Source organism: Mandrillus leucophaeus, unplaced genomic scaffold (assembly GCF_000951045.1).
Source record: "Mandrillus leucophaeus isolate KB7577 unplaced genomic scaffold, Mleu.le_1.0 Scaffold172, whole genome shotgun sequence".
NCBI lineage: Eukaryota > Metazoa > Chordata > Mammalia > Primates > Cercopithecidae > Mandrillus > Mandrillus leucophaeus.
In genome coordinates this window covers 1,253,366-1,281,238 of record NW_012101721.1, presented here as the reverse complement: position 1 = coordinate 1,281,238, position 27,873 = coordinate 1,253,366, and the positions used below count along the sequence as shown (strand labels likewise).

The 27,873-nt window shown below is 38.9% G+C and overlaps 1 protein-coding gene across 2 annotated transcripts in view; it reads right to left on the bottom strand.

Moving 5' to 3' along the window:
• Positions 1 to 27,873, bottom strand: part of SIK2 (salt-inducible kinase 2) — a 125,471-nt gene that overhangs the window by 26,169 nt on the left and 71,429 nt on the right. For both annotated transcript variants that reach the window (XM_011976974.1, XM_011976975.1), the window contains exons 4-6: positions 15,023 to 15,184; positions 1,824 to 1,948; positions 1,260 to 1,383 (exon numbers count right to left, since the gene is read on the bottom strand). In XM_011976974.1, the coding sequence (XP_011832364.1) occupies positions 1,260 to 1,383; positions 1,824 to 1,948; positions 15,023 to 15,184 (411 nt within the window). The remainder of the gene's footprint in view (positions 1 to 1,259; positions 1,384 to 1,823; positions 1,949 to 15,022; positions 15,185 to 27,873) is intronic.

Here is a 27,873-nt window from a genome sequence, read left to right as displayed (position 1 = left end):
AAGCAAGGCAAAGAGCTCTCCAATGGGCTGCTGCTCTCCTCCATATCACTGTAGCGAGAAAAGTGTATGTAAAATATTACTTACTTCTGACTACACCAAGAAAACTGCACTGCTGCAACTTTGAGCACTAGCATATTCTCTGAGCTGACATGATGCTCTTCACTCACACATAAGCTAACCTCCTGTCACTATATGCCAGGCGCTGTGCTAAGTGCTTTACATAGATTATGCTTATTAACTATTATTATTATTATTGGAGACAAGGTCTCATTCTTGGTCAGTGTGCCCAGTATGGAGTGCAGTAATGCAATCACAGCTCACTGCAAGCAATCCTCCTGCCTCAGCTTCCTGAGTAGCTAGGACTACAGGTGCATGCCACCACAACAGGCTAATTGAAAAAAATTTTTTTTTTTTTTTGTAGAGACAGGGTCTTGCAATATTGTCCAGGCTGGTCTCCAACTCCTGGCCTTAACAGATCCTCCTGCCTTGGCCTCCCAAACCACTGGAATTACAGGTATAAACCACCATACCTGATTGACAGATTAATTTAATTAAACCTTACAACACCCGTGGGGTAGGAGCTATTGCTATTTCCATTTTATAGATGGGGAAATTGAAGCAGAGAGAGAGGAGATAAAACTTGTGAAAGTCATATGGCCAGTAACCGGTGGACTCAGGATTAAAATCAGGCAGTATGGTAGTCTGGCTTCACAGTCCATGCTCTTAACTACAAAGAGTATTATTTCTACTGTTAGTAGAAAGAAAAAAGTTAAGAATAATTTTACCAAAATGAAACTAAGGGGTAAACTTAACTGCTGTCTAGGTAACAGCTCAATACATGACAGGCAGGGATTATGGCATCTCATCTGAATTTAGCAGAATTTTGCCAGTTGGCTTTTTAATTAAAAATTTTTAATTTTATAAAATCCATTACATATTGGAGTAAAATGGTTTTGAGTCTGTATCTACAAAGGGCTTCGTTAAATCTAAAATAAACCTGGGACATTTATAGACCCAGAATGAATGAGAAGACATGCTGCTGTTAATCTGGGAAATGCTGTGTGTTCAGTTACAAGTAGAAGGCTGGAACCTGTCTCGCCTACATAAAGGAGTTTGCTTCTTTCTAGAGCTTTTAACCTATAGCTCAGTCACTTCATTTGGCACCTAAACTCTTGGAAAAAAAAGAAACTTTTACCTAGGCCTTTCACTTGGAGCACTAACACTGTAAAACACCATAAGTAAGATGAAAAGCTTGTTACCTTCTGACATGAAATACGGAATCCGGAATCTTCCTTCCAGAACCCTCTGCCTCAAAATTGGAAGAGTCGGTCCATCAAAGGGCAGAGCTCCACAGACAAGGACGTAAAGAACAACTCCCATACTCTAGGGAAGAAAACAATGCAGAGACTTTTCTACCAAGAACGTCAAACGCTCTTTGTTTTCCTGAACATCCCCAGGGCTCTTGAAATCATATGGACTGAAAAATTCCTGTCTGAATTTATTATTTTCTCAGAATTTGAAAAAATCCAAAACCCTGACTACTATAATAAGTATCTTATAATAAATACCAAAGAATTTGAATCTGATCATTTTGACTACTACTTAACTTTAAATTACTGCTGATATTAGGATGACAACACCTATCCTTAGAGAGTCTTTCCGAGGGATCCATTTCAAGATGCTCTGAGTAAGTATAGTCCAGTGGATGGGGAAAATATGAAATACTGCTTATATGTTAAGTACCAGGAGCTTCTAAGATGGGCCAGAGCACCAAGTATTATCATTATAGATGCATTTAACAACACAGCAAAGCAAAGCAGTACCCAGATGTCCAGCTGTGGTCCTTCATACTGCTGCCCTTCAAAGACTTCTGGGGCTGCATAAGGGGGGCTGCCACACCATGTTGCCAGCAGTTCACCACTTTTAAAGAAATTTCCAAAACCGAAATCTATTGGGATGGAAATAAATGTTACTTTCATCTGTGCTCTCAAACTATACTGCATTTCTCTGTGATAAATTCTATAATATGCTGTATTAACAATATCACTACTATTTACTGTGAGGACTGGGATGGCATCTTATCTTGTGATGTTTCCCTGGCATTAGCACAATGACTAGCAAATAGTAAGTACTCAATACATGTTGCTGAATGTATGTGTAAATGAATCAAGTTTTCTTCCCAAAGAGAGTAAGTGAGAGATTGGTAAAAGACTTTATATCATGTGAAAGAAAATCAGCCTTAAAGTGGACAACCCAACTAGTATTTGATAATCTTAGAATTTCAATTACCCGATGGCTGCTAAAGAGCTCTTTATCTTAAATGGTCTATAAGGAAAGAAACAAATGAGTAAAACTCTAAGATATTCACCTAAACATAACCGACTGTCTGGCTGCCATTACCCCAGATACATAACCCTTGAAGGCAACTGAGTGCAGCGTTTCCTAAGTGACAACCCTGTAAGTGTTGGTCCACATATTCTGTTTTAGGCAGATACCCATCTGAATAGCTCATTAACATCTGATGGCCATATAGCCCAGCCACAAGCCACCTATCACCATCACTCATTTACTAATTTATGGATCGTAGTGGCATTATAGTTCAAAACAGTTAATGGCCTTCTTCTTATGATCTTAGCCATACTGAATCTATGGTTTTGATACAGAGAATGCACTCTAGAAACACTACTCAGATGCCTTCCATATGCATTAAAAAATTTAGTAAGTATTGTTATAAATGCAAGTTTATACCCTTTTGCTAAGCCTTTATAGTCTCATGTTCTTACCGAAGAAACAAATTCCTATTATTTTGTTAAGTTATACTCATGCTGTCTTATGTTGCTCCATACTCCTAACGGAAGAACCTGTCTTAGTGACAGGAACTGGCTCTCCAGCCAGCAGGAGCGCAGCATTGCATGCACAGTGAGCTTTAAGAGATGGCTCAAGAAAGACTGGATCGAGTCTCCACTGCCAGACAGATTGACTGGCTTTGTGACTTTGGATCAGTCTTTGTGAGCCTTAGTTTCCCCCATCTGTAAAGTTAAAATGATAAATATACCCAATCAGCAGGTTGCTGTAAAGGCCCAATGTGTTAAAATCAGCTCACTCCATTCATACCTTGAGATCATACATACTTGTGCACCTTAGGCAAAGCATTCTCTTAGCTTGCTAACATAAAAACTAGTGGCAAGCAGTAGTAACAGTAATAACAGTAATGATCCCCATCATTACAGCTTCGTGGAAGAGTACAATCTATGAAGTTATAAGAACTAGAGCTAATTTCCAGTTTTATCACTTTCAAGCTTCAAGTCCTCTAGGAAAGTTATTTTTTCCACATCTATAAATGTAGGGATAATCCACCTACCCAGATAGGATGCTGCGAGGATTAAATGAGATTAAGAATGTAAAATGCCAGAGCATACTAGACGTGAAAGGTCAGCTCTCCTCCTCCTGTGAAACCATTACCACCAACTGTTGCCTTTCAGAGAAAAAGGTCCCAAAAAAGTAGATAGGAGTGGTAGAAAAAGTTAGAGGGAGCTTAAGGGTTTAAGAGAGAAAAGACGGTACATCTGGGGAAAGAGCTTCAGATACAGCCTAAACCTAGTGAACACCACTGTGGTCTGCCTTTGGTATCCAGGAGTGTGAGGCAATGGGGGTGCCAGGGAGAAGTTCTCTCTTTACAAAGTAACCTCAGCTCAGCTCCACAGTCCACTTTCCAAACTGACTGTCAGAAAGGCCTTATCTTCACAATACCACCTCTATGACTAACCACCCCTAGAACACCGTATCCCATATGGACACATACAGATATATATATTTCTAATTTTCCAGAAAAACTACACTCTCAGATGAGTCAAGGACTAGATGTTCCCATGAGTCAGAAACTAGATGTTCTCATGAGTCAAGGACTAGATGTTAAATGAGTCAAGGACTATGTTCAAATGTTAATTTCACTCACAGGATAAAGCAGCACAAGAAACTCTTGGATGTGTGTTCAGAGATCCTGAAATACATACAATAATTGCTGCACTTTAAACCATAATCACAGGATGAGTTTTAGTGCCTGTAAATTGAGGATACTCTCCAAATAGCACGGGTAAGGTTTTTTTTTTTTTTTTTTTGAGACAGGGTCTTGCTCTGTTGCCCAGGCTGGAGTGCAGTGGCACGATCTCAGCTCACAGCAGTCCTTGCACTTCAACTTCCTGAGTAGCACAGGTGTGCTCCACCATACCCGGCTAATTTTTGTAAAATTTTTTGTAGAGACAGGGATTCGCTATGTTTCCCAGGCTGGTCTCCAAATCCTGGGCTGAAGCAATCCACCCGCCGTGGCCTCCCAAAGTGCTGGGATTACAGGTGTGAGCCACGACCTGGCCCATTGGTAAGTTTTAATGTCTCCAGGAGCCCTTATAGAGTCACATCATTCTGAAATTCCCCAGACCTGGTGAAAAAAACTCAAAGGAGTGAATGGGACAGAGGCCTGTAAAGAAGGTGGCCTGGCCTCTTTATTGCCTTAGGCTCTCATGGTACACTTCACAGGCAAGAGAACAAGAGCTAGGAACGCTTCTCTGGACCCGTGGTAGCCCAGTTTCAACCTCTGCTTTACAAATCTAGCACAAAGAAAGCTTCCTGTTCACTTACAAGAGGAATGGTACTAAGTAATTATTTCTATTTTCTGTAGGTAATATGAATATAGACGCTTGGGTCTATAGGAATATTAAAAGAAACACTGAAGGACAGGCTCACTAAGCTGTAACAATATTACATGTGCTGAGGTCTTCTATAACCTTGTCAAAGCACTTCAAATGTTATATTTATATATGTTTTTGAGACTGGTCTTGCTCTGTTGCCCAGGCTGGAGGGCAGAGGTGTGAATCACAGCTCACTGTAGCCTTCATCTCCCAAGCTCAAGTGATCTTTTTGCCTCAGCCTTCCAAAGAGCTGGGACCACAGACTCACATGACCATGCCTGGCTAATTTTTTTTTAACTATTATTATTTTTTTTTGGGTAGAGACAAGGTCTCACTATGTTGTGGAGGCTGGTCTTAAACTCCTTGGCTCAACTGATCCTCCTGCCTCAGCCCCCAAAGTGCTGGGACTACAGGTGTGAGCCACTGCCCTCTGCCAAACACTGGATTTGTAATCATCTGAAGAATGGGTTAAGGAAGACTTTGGTGTTAGGCAGATTGGGGATCAAATCTTGGGTTTTCCATTAGCTATGTAATCTTGGACAAATTACTTAACTTCTTGGAGCCTTGGTTTCCTCATCTGAAAAATAGGGACAATATTTACATTTCATAAAGTAGTTGTATTAATAGAAATAGATATTATATTGCGACTGAAACACAGTAAGTAGCCAATAAACAGAAGCTATCGTTGCTATTATTATTTATTATTTTACTTATCTGTCTATCACATCAGACTAAGTTCCTCGGGAGCAGAGAATAGGGGACAATAGTCTGTACTCCCAACTCTCAGCATATCATCTGCAGACAAGAGCTGCTCGATAAAGGTTTACCATATGAATATGTTGCTCCTACCTCTTTTAAAAGTGCTCTACTACGTGACAGGAGCTGACTTAAGCTCTCTGAAGATAATGTCTTCTTAGTTCTATGAAGTATCCTTATTTTAGGAGAAAGTGAGGATATAAAGTTAAGTATTTTGCCAGAGGTTATACAGCTAGCTACTAAGTTGCACCAGTGGAATAGAAACCAAGTTTAACTACTTCGAGGCTTCGTTGTTAACCACTACCTTCATGTCTTTCACTGGCATGTCAAAAATAGTTATTTCTGAAGAAGTTAATAATTGTCAGGGTTAAGAAGTGGCAGCAAAAGGCACTTAAAAATAAGAGCCTTTTAATTTCTTCACAGGAATCTGGATAACTTGCTTCACCCAGTCTGCAGCTTTCTGCCTAAATGCATAAGGTGCATTGTGAAGTGGGGAGTGAGTAGGGGGGGATGAAATATGAAAATGCAGGATTAATTTCTTACTGTCATTTATTCAAATGACATGGACTATATTCATGTTTCATCATACTAACCAATTTCATTCATTCCTTCATTAAACATCAGCATTCCATACACGTCAACCACTGTGCAAACACAGAAGTCTTGCAACAACACAAAATAGTAAGACTCCACATCATCATCTGACTTTTGGAAAGCATTATGAAAACAATCACTTGGGCATTCGTCTCTCTCTCTACCAGACTCAGATCCAGCCTAGCCCTGCTAGAAAGCAAACATCTTTCTAGTTTAATATCTTCTCTAACTCTGATATGCAAGTTAATACCTAAAACTTTGGCTATGTTCCTCAGACATTCTGCTTGCTATTATAAACAAAACATTTATGCCATGCCATGTGGCTTCATTTTGACTTTTTTAAACTCTTAATTTTGAAATATTTTTAGATTTACAGAAGAGTTGCAACAGTAAATAATTCCTCATACCCTTCACCCAGCTTCCTCTAATGTTAACATTTTACATACCTACAGTATAATCACCAAAACTAAGCTTCAATTATCAAAACATTGATTCACTACTATTAATTAAACTACAGACTTAACATTTCATGAGTTTAGTCACGTGTTCCTTTTCAGTTCAGGAATTCCACATTGCATTTAGCCTCCTGACTCCTTAGTCTTCTCCAATTTGTATTCATATTCTCTCACCTGGGTTCTATATGGTCTGAAATATTTATAGAAGAGGATTCGGGGTAGAGTCTTTAATTACAGATCAGTTACTGACTCTCATGAAAATCAACTAGGCCTCAAAAGCTGAGTCCTCTATCTCTTAATTAACCAGTAACAGCAGACCAAGGATATATCTGAACATAGCCCTAGAGCTGCTATTATTGTTTTCTGCTCTATATTTTGAAAGTTGACTGACTGACCTATATCATCCTAACAAAAACCAGTATTACTGTCATCACTAAATTGTATAAATTATATAAATTATCAGTGCCCAAAATTATCATTAGCAAAGGCATGATGTTTTAGGAATAAGAGGGTCTTGCATAGAGTAAATAAGCTGATTCTGATGATTATTGTCTAATGGGAACCAGGTACAAAATGGAGAATTCTGTTTGTTGGAATGAAGTAATGAAATAAATCAAATACTAACATGCATATAAATCACCTGGGGAAATTGCTAAAGTGCAGACTCTGACTCAGTACGTTTAGGGACGGGCCTCAGATTCTGCATTTGTAACAAGCTTTGAAGTGATGCTCATGCTGCTGGTCTCCAGACCACTCTTTGACTAGCCAGAAAACAGAATGAAACAGAGGCGGTGAAAAATATACAGAAGATTTAAACAGTTTGTCAATGTTTACTGTTGCAAAAGATTACACTTGCTAAATTCTTTTAGGATTTTTATTTAAATAGGAGACGTAAGAAAATTGTTAGGTTAAACTAAGTCATTTGTTTTTAAAAAAGGAAAAAAACAAACAAAACATTGAAAACCAATCTTCAAGCTAAGGAAAAGTAAATGATTTCTAGGAATCAACACCACTGAGGCAATTTTGAATCTCCAGCAGTGTGTTATAATGTCTAATTTATAATTTAAAAAATCCTCCTACAGAGCAGCAGATGGCTTTAGGGTTAAATTTATCCTTGTTTCTAAAATTACCAGTAGAATTCAGCTAGCCAGGCTTGATGAAGAGTTACACATCCTTTGTAATTATAATAGGAGTGAAGAAGACAATTATGAGGAAATGAAAGCTGACAAATGAAAGGTGGAGAGTGATAGAGATGAAGCTGACCCATTGCACAAACTGAATGTGGATCAGCCAACACTGACGTCAATGCATACTTTGTTGCCCACCAGCAAGAAAAGGTCAGTTGCACAGTTCATTTCCAAACATCAGTCACTCTCCCATCTGACAGGAGGGAAGGGAACAATCATCACAGTTGAGATGAAATGTGATCCTGCTGACCAATGTAAGACATCTATTTGTCCAGTCAGAGAGTTCAATGAGCTAAGAAGCAAATAAATAATCATCCTTAGCTTAAATGAAGTAAGGGGAAGGGAAATGAAGAGGGAAAAAAAAATCAAACCAAACCGAACCCTTTGAGCCATCTTCCATATTCCCAGCTTACTATGGAATGCTAAGTAGGACTTAAGGATACAAAGTTTCATTGTGCTTTTTGATGTAAAGCTCTTTTTACTTTTTACATAACGCTAGTGGCAGGAGGAGAACAAATGGAAGACTTGCAATAAATATTTTTCCAATAAAAATAAAATACTTAAAAAAATATATTTTTCCTATCTTTGCCTCTCCTACCCTTTTGCAGTTCTAGGGGACAAATCTGAAATCATATATACAGAAACCCTGACTCAAGGTCATCTAGTAAGTAGGAAGGTTGTTAGAAGCAATGATGGGCTAATGCTTCAAATCAGAAAGGAAGCATTCCTCTTGGGCTCAAGGCAAGTGACTCGTGATGCACAGGTCAGACTAATCAGGCTAATTACACAATACTAATTACATTTAAGGTCTCTCTCAGCAAAACATTAAGTTGCATCAACCAGAGACAATTGAGAATATGTGAAAAACTTTCCTTGGTCCTAAAAGGTTTGTATTAATAAGGCTTTAAAGCCTTAGTTAATTAAAAAAACATGCTGAGAGGGTTATATGGCTATTAAAATTTTAAGGCTTTGTTTTCACATGGAATCAATTATACATTGAATACAAATAATAGCTACCTTGTATTGAGTGTTTACATGGTGCCAGGAGCTTTATCTAACAATTTATTTAACAAACAGTTAACTAGCACTATGTGCCGGGCACCGTTCTAAGTACCCTACAAACATTAACTCAAGTAATAATCACTATGAGATATGAACTTTCATCATTCTCCCTTTACAGATAAGGAAACTGAGAAGAGTGAAGTCAGGAGACGTGGTCAAGGTCACAAAGCTAGTGAGTGGCAGAGGCGGGAATCAAACCCAGGTATCCTCACTTTACAGCCCATACTCTGACCTATTACCCTATATCGCCTCCCTGTCTCCAATATTATCACCGATCTCTACAATCTGTTCCTGAAAAACAGATTTGTATTTAATAGATATGGAAACCCAGGCCTAGAGAGTGTAAATAATCGGCCCAAGGTCATAGCTACTAAGTGGCACAGCCAGAATTTGCACCAGCACTGTTACTCAACTCAGTACTCTACATGAAGCCCTGTTTAACGTGTGATTAATTCATAGATTTTTATCCTTATTTAAGTATTTATTATAAACATTTTAGATTGGGAAAGTTGGAGAATAAAACTAAATATTCTTCATCTATTTATTCTCAACTTAATGCCTAAATAGCCAGAGCCAAGATAGCTAGGTGGAAACAGTACTGCAATTACTAAAACTACTGAAAGCCAATATTGCTTTGCATTCAGCCTCTTACTGTGAATGTCCTCACACTCACTTTTTACAAAGGTTGGAGGTCTCATGGTTGAAGTAATGAGTACACACTGGTGTGGGTGAATCCATGGCTCATTAGTGTCTCAAGTTTTGTTTTATTTTTTTGTTTGAGACGGAGTCTTGCTCTGTCACCAGGCTGGAGTGCAGTGGTGCGATCTCGGTTCACTGAAACCCCCGACTCCCTGGTTCAAGCGATTCTCCTGCCTCAGCCTCCCGAGTAGCTGGGATTACAGGCATGTGCCACCATGCCCAGCTAATTTTTGTAGTTTTAGTAGAGATGGGGTTTCCCCATGTTGGCCAGGATGGTCTTGAACTCCTGACCTCGTGATCCGTCCACCTTGGCCTCCCAAAATTCTGGGATTACAGGAGTGAGCCACCGTGCCTGGCCTGTCTCAAGTTTTTACTCACGGGGAGAACATAACCTAGAAACTGATCTCAAAGCCATGTTTCTGTTATTTATTAAAATGAACCATGTTTGATACTTCTATTCCATTTTGTTTTATAAACACAAAAATATTTTAATTTAAACCTAGTTTTGGCTTGTGCTTCTCTTCAATTTCAATATATAGGATGGCTAAAACAGTTCATTTATTCAGCTTATTTTGCAATTAAAGAGGTTTTCATAAGCCAAAAAAAAAAAAAAAAAACCAAAACGAAAACAAAAACAAAAAACAAAAAACAAAAAAAAGTATAATTTGAGAGAGTAATTTTGTAAGGGTTCTTGTAATTTCTTCCCATGGAGCCCTATTTTTCCCACGTGTTAGATTCCATTACGATTTAAGAGTTCTCAGAGACAAGATGATTCTTAAAGAAAATCAGGGCCATCAAGAAGTTATAAAATCTACAGATAAAAATAAATATCCTGGAGAAATTATTTAAAGACACTGGAATCCATCTAAACACTTTATGGCATGTGGAATGATCTGGCCCATGCCTACCTCTCCTGGCTCTTTTCCTATCATTCTCACTGGCTAACACCTGCAGTTTCCTTACCACTCCAATTTGCTCTGTCCTCTCAGCCTTTGCATGTGCGGATCCACCTGCTTTTGAGGAAGCTACCCCAGCCTCAATCTCTATCTCTCTCTCTTCTTCTCTCCTTTTTTTTTTTGAGACTGACTCTCGCTCTGTTGCCTAGGCTGGAGTGCAGTGCAGTGGTGGGATCTCAGCTCACTGCAATTCAGCCTCCCAGGTTCAAGCAATTCTCCAGCCTCAGCCTCCTGAGTAGCTGGGACTACAGGCGCACGCTGCCTCGCCCGGCTAATTTTTTGTATTTTAGTAGAGACGGGGTTTCACCATGTTGCCCAGGCTGGTCTTGAACTCCTGAGCTCCGGCAATCTGCCCGCCTCGGCCTCCCAAAGTGCTAGGATTACAGGCATGAGCCACTGCTCATGCCTCTCCCTCTTTCTCTGTCTCCCCCATCCCAATCCCACCACAAATACCTTCTTGTTAATCAAGTGTTAGCTAATAATTTCCCTGATTCTTCCAGACAGAGTTAGTCTTTCTCCTAGCCTCATGGCCCTGAAAACAATGATCTTTTTGTGTTATATTAACTTAAAGGTCTGGTTCTTATTTGATTAACTCCTTGAGGTAAGAGCAGAGTTAAGCTTTTTGTCACTGCTGCTGTTTTTTGTCTTGAAATGTATGAACCTCCAGGACTTAGTCCAAGAGCAGAACAGAAGCTTAAGAAACATCTACTAAAATTTTTGAGGATAGTGGAGACGACAGAGAATTAAGTGTGGGCAAGAAAATTTGAGTGCTTGGATATACTGCGCGCGTGTGTGTGTATGTATGTCTGCTTGTACGGAATGGAAGCAGGGACACTAAATATACAACCATAGAATGATGGACCCCAAAATTCAATTAGTGAGTACCCCTTCAGGAAGCAGTGGCAGAATGCTTGGAAATGACAACATGGTGTAGTGGGAGAAGGACCACAGATACTGTGGTCAGACAGACCTAGGTTTGAATTCCAGGTCTACTACTTATTATCTGTGTCACCTTGGCCAATTGTTTAATCTCTTTGCATCTCAGCTTTCTCATCTAGTAACTGGCAATAGCTAAGTGGCTCCCAAGGTTGCTGTGAAGATGAAGAAAGAATCTAGCTGAATACCTGAAAACAGTGAGGGCTCAATTAAATGTAAGTCATCACACTGTCTTCACCAGAGAGAACAACTTCACCAATCTGAATTTTTACCTGACTTCTATAAAATTGGAAGGACTTGAAGATTAGATACTAAAAAATGAAAATAAAAACCAAAAAGACAAAACAAAAACCTAAGATATCACACAATGACAGCAGAAGCACTGATTTGACCCACCTATATTTTATGCCAGAATTATACTAGACATACTATAGCCAGGCAAAACTTGGTTATAACGTCAAAGCAATATTCTGTGTTTTTTGTTTGCAAGTTTCTTTGGTGTCTTACTTTGACATTTTCTTTTGAGATGTTAGTGACAGCACCTTGTAATTCCTACAGCACATGATTTACATACCTATAACCTTTCTCTGTCTAAAAAAACTCCTAGAACACATGCACACTTACGTTTCTTGTAGCACTATTTACAATAGCAAAGACTTGGAACCAACCCAAATGCCTGTCAATGATAGACTGGATAAAGCAAATGTGGCACATATACACCATGGAATACTATGCAGCCATAAAAAAGAATGAGTTCATGTCTTTTCAGGGACATGGATGAAGCTGGAAACCATCATCCTCAGCAAACTAATGGAACAGAAAACCAAACACCACATGTTCTCATTCATAAGTGAGAGCTGAACAATGAGAACACATATACACAGGGAGGGGAACATCACACACAGGGGCCTGTTGGGGGTTGAGGGGAGGCGGGGAGGGAGGGGAGGGAGAGCCTTAGGATAAATACTTAATACATGCAGGGCTTAAAACCTAGATGACGGGTTGATAGGTGCAGCAGATCACCATGGCACATGTATACCTGTGTAACAAATCTGCACGTTCAGCACATGTATCCCAGAACTTAAAGTAAAAAAAAAAAAAAAAAGGTTCCCTTGGAAAAACAAAACAAAACAAAAAACTCCTAGAACTCCTTTGGGCTATTGTTTTGGCAAATATTTTGTTTTGATAATAAGGGAATGTAAAGGTGAAGCAGGAGTTTCCCCCTTCTTTCTACAGAGCAAAGGACTTAAAAAAAAAAAAAAAAAGAAAGACTTTCTCTGAAAAAGACAATTTTAGGGCAGCCGGTGCTTTCAAGGAGCATTAACCAAAATATCCCAGTGAAGTTCATTACAGAAGGTTGGCAAACAAGAGTGAAATAAATGGCACCAAATGGAAGGTCCAAAAGCAGAGGAAGGGGAAAAAACAAATGGAAGTGAACACACATAAACTATGAAAGCATTCTAATTTCATGCATCACATTTTCACAACAAAAATGACAAATCGATACAAATCTTTATATATATGTATATACATGTGTTATATATGTATATACACACACACACACACAAATGAATATAACAAATTAACTTAAAAACACTTTGTCTTATTCAGGTAATCCCATTAGAAAAAAAATCACAAGACTACAGAATGGAAAATCCATTACATATCCTGTAACATATGCAATATTGACATTTAAAATGAATAAAAATTATTTGCCTTCCCCTAATTGCCTAAGACAAAACCTAATGGGAAACGGCACAGAAACAAATCAGTTCGATGTACAAACATGAGGGTTTTACCTTATATTTTATATCATAATACAGCAAACCGAGGACGCTACTTTGTCCCTAAACTTACTGAGTTCAATGAGTATCCAACCTAACAGGTCAATTAATAATTTCTTGGTCAGCCCCGGTCATCTGGATGTTTCCCTGCTCTTCTTTAACAATCTTAGGACAGAACACCACCATGTGCAACTTTGCTAAGCTTTTAACCCGTGTTTTCTCTTCTTCAAAACCCAAGTCAAACAAAATCTCCCTTACATACCTTCAACCTCTACCAACCTCTACTGCTGCTGCTGTAGTTCAGACTCATGTTTTCTTAAATGGACTATTGCACTAGATTCCTTATTAGTCTTCCTGTCTTCCACCTCACCCACATCTCTCACCTATCTTTTTTTTTTTTTTTTTTTGAGACGGAGTCTCGCACTGTCGTCCAGGCTGCAGTGCAGTGGCGCGATTTCGGCTCACTGCAAGCTCTGCCTCCTGGGTTCACGCCATTCTCCTGCCTCAGCCTCCTGAGTAGCTGGGACTACAGGCACCCACCACCATACCTGGCTAATTTTTTTGTATTTTTAGTAGAGACAGGGTTTCACTGTACTAGCCAGGATGGTCTTGATCTCCTGACCTCGTGATCCACCCGCCGCGGCCTCCCAAACTGCTGGGATTACAGGCGTGAGCCACCACGCCTGGCCATCTCCCACCTATCTTAACTCTGCTGCCAGAGACATATTTCTGACATGCAAATCTAATCATGTTATCCCAATTCCACTTTACCCCCATCCATGCCCTATAATTTTCAGTAGGCTAGATTCCCCATTACCTACAGAATAAACTCTGAAATCTCTGACATGGCATTCAAGATGTTTCATATTCCGGTCTTTATCTATCTGCTCCCCCTGTATCAATCCCGCATGCCTACAGATTTTACATGTTACCAGTTTTGAATTTACAGTTCCCCACCATTCCAATCTCTGTCTGCCTGCCTGCAACATTCTGCTTCTGTTTATCTTTCTGACATGCTTCTCTAACTTCTCTCTCAAGTCTAAGTTCAAATAATTCCTTCTCTGTGAAGCTTCCTTGACTCTACAGGTAGCCTGCTGTTCCCTCACCTATACTCCTACAGCAGTTTGTATATACTTTTAAAATTGCAACTATCATACTGTATTTTTTCAGTTTTATTAAAGTGTAATTGACAAAAATTGTATATATTCAAGGTGTACAACATGTTATTTTGATATATGGGTATGTTGTGAAATGATTTCCACATATCATATTGTACTTAACATAGCACAGTACCTGATACATATTTATTGAGTGAATTAGAGTTTTGACTATGTAAATATAGAAAATGAGAATATAAAAGAAAACATTTTACAATTGTGAAAAGGCAAAGAGAAAAACAGGCAAACTAATCTCTACCCAACTTAGTTTTCATATAATAAACCAAACCCCTGTTGTATCAGAGCAAGGCAAGGTGTTTTTCTGTCTCAAGTATTTCTCATTCTACTTCCACCACTTCCTTTGCCTTTTCTCTGCTTCTGGCTGTAGCCATCAGTCATAATTAGGAGAGCAGGCCAGAGTACCAGCAACCAGCATTGCTCCTCCAGCCCTGTCCTCTCTCTAATCACTCTGACATTCAGACGAATGTGCCTCTTCCAGCAGAGCCCCCTGCCAACGGAATCTGGACACATCAGACGCCAGATGTAGCTCTGACCTGTGTATATTAATAATGAGCTCATTCCCTTACTTTTAATTACACACAGAACTAAGGAAATGAATAAAATGGACTTTGAGAAAGCCTGATGTCATCAGGTAGAAACGCTGCTGAATCTGTGCCTGCAGGTCTGTTTCCACACACTGAGTGCAGTGGCTCACGTCGGATCATGTTAGAGCCAGTTGTGTCCCAGTTACCTGCTATTTTGATATTCATGTTGTTATCCAGCAGGAGATTTTCAGCTTTGAGGTCACGGTGCACAATCTTCCGACCATGACAATAATCAACAGCAGATAGGATTTGCCAGAATTTTCGCCTGGCTTCAGACTCATTTAACCGGCCATGATTAGCAAGATAGTCTGTAAATGAAAAGAGGATTAAGAATTAGTCACCAAAATAAAATAACTCCACTATTAGTAGTCAGGAAATTTTTTTCCTCAAAACATTTTTTTTTTTTGGCTGGGTGCAGTGGCTCACGCCTGTAATCCCAGCACTTTGGGTGGCCGAGGCGGGCAGATCACAAGGTCAGGAGATCGAGACCATCCTGGCTAACACGGTGAAACCTACTCTACTAAAAATACAAAAAATTAGCCCGGCGTGGTGGCGGGCACCTGTAGTCCCAGCTACGCGGGAGGCTGAGGCAGGAGAATGGCGTGAACCCAGGAGGCGGAGCTTGCAGTCAGCTGAGATCGCACCACTGCACTCCAGCCTGGGTGAAAGAGCGAGACTGTCTCAAAAAACAAACAAACAAAAAAGTTTTTTTTTTGTTTTTTAAAAAACAATAATTAGTGATAAAGTAATATGGTGTTTTCCAAGTTTCTTGTCTTTGAAGAAGTATTTCTTTTTCTTTTTTTTTTTTTTTAATAGAGTCTCACTCTGTTTCCCAGGCTGGAGTGCAGTGGCGCGATCTGAGCTCACTGCAACCTCCTCCTCCCAGGTTCAAATGATTCTTCTGCTTCAGCCTCCCGAGTAGCTGGGATTACAGGCACCTGCCACCACGCCCAGCTAATTTTTGTATTTTTAGTATAGATGGGGTTTCACCATGTTGGCCAGGCTGGTCTCGAACTCCCGACCTCATGATCCTCCTGCTTCGGCCTCCCAAAGTGCTAAGACTACAGGTGTGAGCCACTGTGCCTGGCCCGGAGAAGTATTTCTAATCATATTTCACTGCAGTCCAAACAAATGGTGACAGCCCAAGACCAGTCAGCAGCAAGCAGCATAATATTCACAGTACAATTCAACATAATTTTTTTAAAGTCTAGGTATTCTATTTGTTGAAAAGCTTATTATTTCACACTTTAAAAAACTAAAAGTTATGTAAAACAGAGGAAATAAATGAAGTATCTGACATCTCGTCACACAGAAGACATCTTTTCTGAAACACTGTTTTCATGCAATTATTATACAAACCACTTGTAACATGAGATATGGTGATACCTGGAAACAGTTTAAATAATTCACGCCCTGAGCTGTTGGAAGGAATTCTCATCTACCCAAGAACATGCAGACTTGTGCTCTAAACCAAACACTGTCATGACAACCATATTCTCTAAACTATAAGACAAATACATTTTGCAAGATACACTATCTTTATGTAATGTTATAATCTTTATTAAAGCAGCTTACCTGAAAATTAATTCTACGTAACTATGTACATCAGTTCAATAAAACTAAACATTACCACTCATTAACACTTCACCCAAAGATCTGAAAGTCCTCTGAAATTATCTTTTGATCAACACAAATCTTGAAAGACTTTTAAATTTAACATAATTGTCCTAACTAGGGAACTGTATTAGTGACTCAGTATTCCCAGTCACCTGCACATGTTTTCTGCTCTAGTGTTTACTAGTTTACAGGTTTTTAAATTCCCTGCCTTTGGCTCATGTCCTTCTCAATATTTACTATATATTTTTTTCTTTAGTTTTTCGAGATAGAGTCTTATCTGTCACCTAGCTGGAGTGACAGTGGTGCAATCTTGGCTCACTGCAACCTCTGTTCCCCAGGTTGAAGCAATTCTCATGCCTCAGTCTCCCGAGTAACTGGGACTACAGGTGCATGCACATCAGGTTAATTATTAATATTTTATTTTTTGTAGAGATGGGGTCTCACTCTCTACCTTGGTCAGGCTGGTCTCAAACTCCTGGACTCAAGCAATCCTCCTGCCTTAGCCTCCCAAAGTGCTGGGATTATAGGTGTGAGCCATCACACCAGACCCTAACCATCCTTTCAAAACTCTAATTAAATGACACCTTGCCCTTAAATAGTCCCTGATCACTTCAAACAGAAATAACCTGTTCTCTCAACACTTTGTCATTTATCATACACTGCCTCACACTGTATGTAATAATCCACATACGTATAATAAATATCTCAAGGTACACACACATGTGTACACACACAGCGCTAACTTTAAAAGAGGGGTCCTTAACCCCTGGGTCACGGACCAGCACTGGTCCATGGCCTGTTAGGAACGCGGTCCCCTGCCATAGGAATGCGAACCCTATTGTGAACTGCAAATGTGAGGGATCTAGGTTGCGCCCTCCTTTTGAGAATCTAATGCCTGATGATCTGAGGTAGAACAGTTTCATCCCCAAATCATCCTCCCCATCCTGGGTCTGTGGAAAAATTGTCCTCCACTTACTTGGTCCCTGGTGCCATTTAAAAGGTTGGGGACTACTGCTTTAACATATAGTGTTTTGTTTTGAAGTATTAAAGACAATGTCATTTAAGCCTCCTGAAGACAGGAACCGTTTTATTCTCTTTTGTACTCTGCAATGCTTAGCAATAAGCACAAAGCATCCTATGTATAATTCTGAGTACTTAGCTGATTAGCCATATTCTAAATATTACAGGCTTTAAATTTAAGTGGACATTTTATCTATTCTTTTTTATGGGTTAGCATCAGAAACTGAGATGGTCAGCTCATTACATCTTCCCCTTGCCTTTGCAGAACGTGCATAGTAGCTATCCATAATTCTAAAGGAGAACAGATCACTTAAGAACAAGCATGCATAATTTTCAGTCAAAATGTCCAAGCTGCCAACTGAGACAGATTATGTTTAAGAACTGGCAAGTAGACAACGTGCCTTCCCTGCACAAGAGCAAACCAGAGGCTCACTTCTGCACTGGATGAGCTGGGAAGTCCCTTATAAATATGGACCTTTGGGCAACTATAACCTACGGAGGAGAATGCAATATGCTTTCTGGAAGAAATAACTTTTGAGTAGTTAATAATACCTTTCCTAAGATTCCACACAAAATGCTATTTAAGCTGTACCTCTAAATGAGACCATTTTTTCATGGACAAATGATTGACTTGTACAGATAGAAAACTTTTTTTTTCCCTGATGAAAATGCTGAGTCAGTGGAGGTTAGTGGGAAAGATTTTTGAGATTTTGGCAACACAGAGAAATCTGACAGATTTAATGTGAAAAAGTGCAAGTTTACATATATAGAAAGAAACCCCAAACTACTGATCACAATATGAGTCCCTGGAAGCACAGTGGAATCTGTAGTTATTGTTTTTTGAAGCTATCAGTCCAAACTGGGAGAACCACAGGCAAGGGGAAAGAAAAACTTTGAAACGTGGTATCAGGAAGGGCAGTGTCTGAAAAACAAAGGCATGGTATATCTGAATCTAAAGTTACCATGTAAAGCCAGAATCATCACATATCAGTAAATGTATAACACACAGTGTGAGAAAAATGATCTAAATTCCAGAGACAAACTATCTAGAGAAGTGGCACTTTCACTCTTCAGGTAAAAATCTCGGCAGGCATTCCAGGGTACCATTATCTTCCCCATGCTTTACCATTTCTGCAGTGTAGGTATCCCTGAAAACTGTAACATGTGCTGAGAAATCCATAATAGAAGTAAGTGAGCCAGAAACCTGTGGCTGCAAATAAAATTTGTTTAGGCATGTATCACCCCCTTTGAGGAACATAATCCAAGCTCAAGTTAATGTACACGGTCTTGAAGTTAACATACAAAAAGCACACTCATGTTTCACATTAAAAACCTAATTTATGGCCTGGCACGGTGGCTCACACCTGTAATCCCAGGACTTTGGGAGGCCGAGGTGGGCAGATCACCTGAGGTCAGGAGTTCGAAACCAGCCTGACCAACATGGCGAAACTCTGTCTCTACTAAATATACAAAAATTAGCCAGGCATGGTGGCAGACACCTGTAATCCCAGCTACTCGGGAGGCTGAGGCAGGAGAATCACTTGAATCCGGGAGGCTGCAGTGAGCTAAGATTGAGCCACTACATTCCAGCCTGGGCAACAGATCAAGATTCTGTCTCAAAAAAAAAAAAAAAACCTTATGATTATAGAACAAACTTATGAATTTAATAGCAACTGTCTATACTAATTGTTTATGTGTGTATTCTTGAGAGCTTGTTTGGAGGTTCTGGCAGGGCAGTGCAGCTACTCACATACCCTTGACCAAAGACCGGTCCTCCTCTATTGGGGATGTTTGTCCTCTTCGACCAAGCCTGCAGCTTTGGGAGGGACGCACGTGGAGGGGTGAGGGAGGAAGGGGAACATCGGTCTAGCCAGCCAGATCAGCTGAATCAACGCTGGCGATCAACGGGGTGACAGATGTTACAGCCACATTGCTCTCATGTCTGCTTATGTGTGTATTTTTGATGAATATAATACAGTTTTTAGAAACTGTTCCCTATGTTTATGTTGGTTCTGATTGCTAAGTGAAATGTAATTTTATGTTTGTTAACTTTAACAACGAAAACTTTTAAGGTAATATTTTGTATAACCCCTCCAGTTTTGCTTTTCTGGTCAATATTTTTTATTGCCATTTTACAAAAATCATGGTCTGCAACAGACTGGCTAATTTAAACTCAATACTGACAGTTTGATAGTTTGAGAAATACTAGCACAGGCAAGGTAAACAGGCAATTACAATACACTGTGATGAAGGTTAGCATAGGTAGAAGTGTTCTAATAAATATATTATGTTACAGATATCTTTTAAAATTTTCTATTATGAAAGTTTTGTACATACATAAAATTATATTAAATAGTATAATAAATCAACCAAATTTGAGTTATCAACATTTTGTCATACTTGCTTCATTTATCCGTTTTTTCCTCATGTAACATAAAGCATATTTTGACATCAATTTGTTTCACCCTAAATACTTCTCTATGTATCTCTTAAAAAATGACATTTTCTTACATAAGTGCAATATCATTATCAAACCTAACATAATTAACAATTCCTTATTATCATCTACTACCCAGTCTGAATTCAAATCTCCATAGTTGGCTTGTTTGAATCAGGATACAAACCAAGATGAACATTTTATATTTGTTTATTTTGTTTCTGGAGCCCTTTTACACCGGAACAGGGCCCTTACTCTCACCCTCCCCTTTTCCTGTGCCACTGATTTGAAGAAAATGGGTCGGTTATCCTACATTCTGGATTTGTCCTCTGCTTCCTCACATTACTGTTTAACTTATTCTTCCGTCTCCTATAGTTTCTATAAAGGACTGAACAGATTCAGGCTTAATATCTTTTGGGAGTGGCAAGAATACATCACAGGTGCATCTACTAAGAGGAATATAACATCTGGTTCTTCTTTTAGGAGTGCTGAGATTGGTCAGTAAGTACTGTGAGTGAGAGCCTGATCCTTCAAATAAAGATTCTTATCAATCTTTCTCCTAATATCATGGTTCTCAAACTTCAGTGATTGTCAGAACCCTCAGAGGGCTTGTTAACACACAGCTTACTGGGACTTACCCTTAGGGTTTCTGACATAGCTGGTTTTGGAAAGAGCCTGAGATTTCGTATTTTTAAAAGAAGTATCCAAGTGATGTTTAAGACGCAGGAACAGGGGCCAGACTTTGAGAACCACAGCATTAACAGTTTTAGTATTCACTGGTGGCTGTTACATGAATCAATGATTTCATTAGGGGTTGCAAAATTGTGATTTTTTAATTGATTCCTGGCCACATTTATTAGGTGAAATTCTTCTGTAGAGAAGTATTTTTTCTTGTCAACTAGAGTTATTATTCTGAAAAAAACTTCAATAGGTTGGAAGAATGAATGCTTAATTCTTCCTCTTTAAGTACCAATTTTCAAAGTAAGGAGTTGGCACGCTAGCCACTTCCAATGATGACCATTAAGATGTATATGTTTATTTCCCAGCTTTCTTTTCTCTTTCTTTCATGATTCAAGCACCATAATAAATAACTACAAAGGAGTCTGAGACCAGCCTAGGCGACACAGTGAAATATTATTTCTAAAAAATATAAACTATCACCTTCATGTGGCTAACTTTTGATCTGCTTTATTCTTAGCTGAATGATGTTGGTTCTTTTTCACACTCTTCTCATTTAGTGCCTGTCTCAGGGTGCCTTTCATCACTCAGGTCAAAAGATATCTTAACACTCTGGCCTTGGGCCTTCTGCTCACAGACCCTACTGAAAGTCTAATAAAAATGATACATACCTACACATGCACATATACAATTTAGTATATAATTTCTTTTCTTTTTTTTTTTTTTTGAGACAGAGTCTTGCTCTGTTAGGCTGGGGTGCAGAGGTGCGATCTCGGCTCACTGCAAGCTCTGCCTCCCAGGTTCACACCATTCTCCTGCCTCAGCCCCCTGAGTAGCTGGGACTACAGGTACCCGCCGCCACGCCCAGCTAATTTTTTGTATTTTTAGTGGAGACGGGGTTTCACCATGTTAGCCAGGATGGTCTCAATCTCCTGACCTCATGATCCGCCCGCCTCGGCCTCCCAAAGTGCTGGGATTACAGGCGTGAGCCACCGTGTCTGGTCCCCAGTTTAGTATATAATTTCAAGGTGGTCTATAAAATCTTAGGTTCAATACCAGGTTAAGAAACTCTGCCCTGGGAGATTTCATTCATTCCTTAGAATTTTTATAAGAATAATCTCCAAATTTGCCAATGATATTTGACATTTCAACAGTTACCTAATTATATATTTATACAGATTTTCTTTCTGCCACTGCAATGTTATCAAGACAGAGCTCATCTTTCTTTTTATAAACTTCATTACCTCCTTCTAAGTCACTATAACTATCATCTTACAGTCAGTCAGTCAACCTCAAAAATTTAAGAGTCATCTTCTATCAACCCTGAAGGCTGATGCCCCAACAAGCAGATTCCAAGTTATACAGATTAAAGTTATATATAGTATAATTAATCAATGCTTTCAGTCTGCACTTATAGATAAGTACATTTCATAGCATAGTGCCTGACACATAATAAATGCTCAATAAATGTTAGTTGCTATCATCATTGTTGTCGCTGCTTAGTGGTATCCCTTCTCTTCCCCCAGGGATAAGAGGCAGCCTTCCCAGCATCTTATTAAAGAAGTGGAGGAAACCCAGACAGCTGAGTTCCCTCAAGTCTCAGGGGTGTGAGAATCTCTGCATGACTATCTTTAAGTCTCATGTTCTTCAGTCAGAGATTACTAGCATTCCTCAAAGATGGAGCTGAATAATAGCACAAAAGATTAATAATTTATGAAATTAAATATTTAATGTTATGTTAAAAGGATTTAATTTATAATTTTGGGAGTAAAGTAGAAAGATTGATGCCAATTTAATATTTTATGCTTAAAGAATCTTTTTTTTCTTTAAAAATCTCAGTTAAATCCTGGTAAGAGGTTCCTAACCCACAAATCTGCAGACTTCACAATTCTAGTTACTAAATTTGAAGAGAAACAGTGTTTTCAGGAATATGACCACTATGAACGACGAAGCTCTAACAAGGTAATCAAAACTGGCTCATCTGCTCTCTTCAAAATATTTTGAAGAGCTATTATTTTCAATCCTACACTCATCTTTTCCTCTAACAATTCTTTTTTCTAATCAGTACAAAAATGATACTATGAAAAAACTCCCCCCCTTTTTTTTTTTTTGAGATGGAGTCTCACCCTGTCACCCAGGCTGGAGTGCAATGGTGCGATCTTGGCTCACTGCAACCTCCGCCTCCCAGGTTCAAATGATTCTCCTGCCTCAGCCTCCTGATTAGCTGGGATAACAGGGGCCTGCCACCATGCCCAGCTAATTTTTGTATTTTTAGTAGAGACAGGGTTTCACCATTTTGGCCAGGTTGGTCTCAAACTCCTGACCTTATGATCCGCCCGCCTCGGCCTCCCAAAGTGTTGGGATTACAGGCGTAAGCCACTATACCAGGCCAAAATACCCCTCTTATGGGTAGATCAAGACTTCAAGCTTGACAGCTCAGCTTATGCTGGTTCTTGCCAATCACTCTTGGAATATTACTAAGAAAGGAAGGCCCATTAGATGAAATAATCTGAACTGTTTTTAGCACACTGATATATGTACCACCTGACATGTGAACACTAGTAGAAAATGGATTAGGGATTAGGTATCTGATTCTGTATTAATTAGGATAACATGGGTTACCTTAATTTTAAATATTAGGTTATAATACTACTTATAATATTAAACTTTTAACCTTGAGACATATTTATGAATATAAAACTACAGATTGTAAAACACTTTGCTTTTCTCTGTTTGTTTTTGTAAGCATATAATCATTTCAAATTGTGTGTTCAACAAAAATTAAGGAAATTGTTGCTTCTGGTATACTCTGGCAATTTAATTGTGCTTTCAGCAATTTCCCTACATTAGGCTGTTCGCATCTGTTAGATTCTGAATCAGTTCTTCAAGCTATGTGCAACCACCGAAGCAAACCATGGTCTTCTGAGAATTTTTAGTTACATAGTTGAAAGTTTTCAAGGTTATTTACAATTGACTTTCAAGACTATATGTCCAAGTTTCTGGCAATAATTAAAAGCAAATATAGTCAAACTTTTCTAAAATTATTTATAATCTCCACATAGAAGCTACTAGATTATAAAATATGATGACAGTAACAGATATCAAACAGATGACTTCAAACATTTTCCACATCTTTAATAAAACATGTAAGTAAAATACATTTCCAGATTTCTTTCTACTTAAGAAGATTTAAAAATGTAGTAGAAATAAATTCGAACCGAGGCTCTATTCTTCACTGCTGTGTCATGTTGGGCAAGTTATTCAGGCCTTGGATTACTCTGATTTCTCAGTAAAAAACTCCAAGTTTTGTTTTTGGTGGGAGAGTCATACCTTAAATTGCTCTGCACATCAACTGTCACTTGATGGCAAAGAACCCTTAAAGGGGGTTTTATTCCACATCTATCCTACTGGCTTCTGCCCACACATAGCAATTTCTTTATCCTGCCACATGAGAGTATCATGCTGTCTGCAGCATTAAATAAGAGCCTAGTACTTACAACATAAAATGTACATTAGTAAGAAATTTATAACTCTAATTTTGAAATATTTAATAGGGCAAATCAAGGCTGATAAACATGTACAGAAAACCATAATTTTTTTGCCAGTTTCCATATATATGTATAGCTCTTAAAAAGCACCCTAAATATCTCAGTCAATGAGAATAAAATCAATTATATAAGAGTGATGAGCACAGTAGCACAGGACTCAGGGCCCTCAACTGTCCTGACTTTTTTTCAGGTCAATCTCAAAACACAGTGCTTTCTCCCTCATGGAATCAAATAAAGAAAGTTACACTACTTGAGTCTGAAGAATAAACTCCATTTGACAAATATTTAGTGACTTATTTGTGTCTCTCACGATGCTTGGCACTTTGGCCTTATGAAACTTCTATTTGAGTGGAGAAAAAGACAATGAATAAGCAGACAAATAAACATTACAATTTCAGGGGGCAATAAATGCTAGAGGTACAGGGATGATCAACTGGAAAGTATCTGGGTGAGGCCATTGTAGACAGGGCAATCATGAAAGGCTTCTTTTTGAAGGTACTATTTCAACTGGGAAAAAAGCACCCTAAAAAAACTGCAGCACATTCACAAAACTGAAAGGAGTCCAATGAGGCTAACGCCTAAAGATCAGGGAAGGAGGAAGGCGTACGATGAAACTGAAGAAGTGAAAGTCAAACTAGGCAAGGACTTCTAGGCCTAACACGGGGGTCCGTATCTTAAAATATTGATAGCCACTTAAGGGCTTTAAGTAGATGAAAGACCTGTTCTAATTTACATTTTTAAAAAGCACTGAAAAATAACATGAAACTGTGAACTGTACAGTACCATTAAGCAAAAATTAAAACAAAAAATTTAAGCACCTCTATGAAAATGGTCCTAAATGCTAATGTGGGAACCATAAGGAAATAAAGTTCAGTCCCCAGTGGAAAAAAGTACACATAAGAAAAGAAGATTAAGTAATAAAAACTTTAGGCTGGGCGTGGTAGCTCAAGCCTGTAATCCCAGCACTTTGGGAGGCCAAGGCGGGCAGATCACCTGAGGTCAGGAGGTCAGGAGATCGAGACTAGCCTGGCGAAACCCTGTCTCTACTAAAAATACCAAAAAAAAAAAAAAAAAAAAAGAAGAAATTAGCCAGACATGGTGGCACACGCCTATAATCTCAGCTACTCAGGAGGTAGAAGTAGGAGAATTGCATGAACTTGGGAGGCAGAGGCTGCAGTGAGCTGAGACCACACTATTGCACTCCAGCCTGGGTGGCAGAGTAAGACTTCATCTCAAAAAAACCAAAAAACAAAAAACAACTTTAATCAGTACTTCAAGACAAAAATAGAATAGATGTCATGAGGCAATACTGGCTTACAGACAAGATGAGATACTGTCTCAAACATCAGAACTCAATATAATTCTAGAACAATAGCTGGGTTTTCTTACTGATTTCAATATATGTAGTAGCATTTCATTAACTGTCCCAGAGCTGTTTTTTAAGGCAATAATTAAAAAAAAAAATAACTGAATAGTCTGGGAAAGTGCCAGAGTCACATTTAATACTACCAGATCATGATGATGTCATCTGGATGGTATTAAACATTCCAGACAATTCCCCAAATAGGTACTTTTATCCCACCTATTTTTAATCATCTCTCCAGGACCTCAAAGTCTGTTGTGAATTATTTCTAAGTGATGACTATCACCGGACTGACAAATGAGTCACTCTAAGCTGAACCACTGATATTGTGTGCTACTCAATTTATGGTAGTGTTATAATAATATTTATAAATGCAATCTGGTCACAGCTCTAACACATTCTTTACACAGATAAATACATCCAGATAGCTATTTTGATACGCAATTATTTCTTAAGAAGGAAAGAAATGTAGTCTAAAGAACAGACTATGATTTACCAAAACATTCAATTTTTAGGAATTAGGATTCAAATGTCAACCTTAGAGAATAAGATACTGATGAAGGAAGCAGATTTGTGAATTTTAACATTTTGGCTTCTGTATAGAAGTACTCTAAAGATATCTAAATTTTTAGCAAGTATTTGAGATCTAAGACATCATCATTCATTAATAAATCAAAGGGCAAATATATGTCTTTTACTTCTTTCCTTGAGTTCTTCAGATGAAAGAATAAAAAACAATGAAGCCAAACTGGATGGTTCATTCGGAAATGTGCTCAACATCACTAATCCTTAGAGAAATGCAAATCAAAACCACAATGAGAGACCCATCTCACAACAGTCAGAGTGGTTGTTATTAGAAAGTCCATAAAGAAGAGATGCTGGCAAGGTTGTGGAGAAATGGAAATGCTTATATACTGCTGGTGGGAATTAAAACTAGTTCAGCTGTGGTGGGAAGCAGTTTGGAGATTTCTCAAAGGAGGTAAAACAGAATTACTGTTCAGCGCAGCAATCCCATGACTGGGTATATACTCAAAGGAACGTAAATCATTCTACCAGAAAGACATATGCATGAGTATGTTCATTACACACTAATCACAATAGCAGAAGCATGGAATCAACCTAGACGCCCGTCAGTGGTGGTCTAGATAAAGACAGCATAATACACATACACGATGGAATACTACACAGCCATAAAAAGAGGAAATACTGTCCTTTGCAGCAACATGGATGCAGCTGGAAGCCATTTAGTGAATTAAAGCAGAAACAGAAAACCAAAAACTGCATGTTCTCACTTTTAAGTAGGAGCTAAACATTGAGTACACAGGGACACAAAGAAGGGAAGAAAGACAGCGGGGCCTACTTGAGGGTGGAGGGTGGGACGAGGGTGAGGGTTGAAAGATGTCCTATCAGGTACATGCTTACTAGCTGACTGACAAAATAATTCATACATCAAACCCCAGCAACATACAATTTACCCATGTAACAAACCTGCACATGTACTCGCTTGAATCTAATATAAAAATTGGAAGAAAGAAAAAAATTGGCACTGGGAATCCAAGAATATAGATTAAGCTGTGCTGAGCAAGAACAATTTTTCAATGAAGCATTTTCAATACAGTTAGCTAACTAGTAAATCAAAGTTCTTGGGAAAACAAGTTCATGAAAAGTCAAGCCCTAGTTTATTAGCTAGTGGCTTGACTATGATGTGTTTACTGAGGTCCCACACAGTAAGTAACAATGACATCGTGAAGTCACTTGTCAGAGAAAAGAAAGAAAACAGTGAAAGGGAAGGGCCAGCTGCAAAAACCAGAACTATCTGCTCACCTACTTAGAAATCAAAGAGGACGGTGAATTCAGTGATGAACTGATAGGGCTGAAATACTGCTATAGTACGTTACTGTTCCCATTTCTTCACTCCCTGCCCATAAGAGATGTATCCATACCCTTTGTCACATGACTTTGCAATGCCTCCCAGTAGAAGAGGTGGTGCATATCCCTGCCTTGTTGCTTCTGGTCTTGGTCATGGAGAATGTGTGTGCTTTGATTTCATCTCCTATGTTTCTATCATCTACCATGAGAAAAGCATATATAGAATGAGGGACAGGAGGAGTAGATCTGAACCCAATTATATACCCTGAAATGGAGTCACCCTAAATGACTCATGGACAAAGAATATCTGTTGATGTAAGCCACTAAATTTTAGAGGCTGTTTGTTATGTAACATTATCACAATAGAGGCCGGGTGTGGTGGCTCACACCTGTAGTCCCAGCACTTTGGGAGGCTGAGGTGTGTGGATCACCTGAGGTCAGGAGTTCAAAATCAGCCTGGCTAAC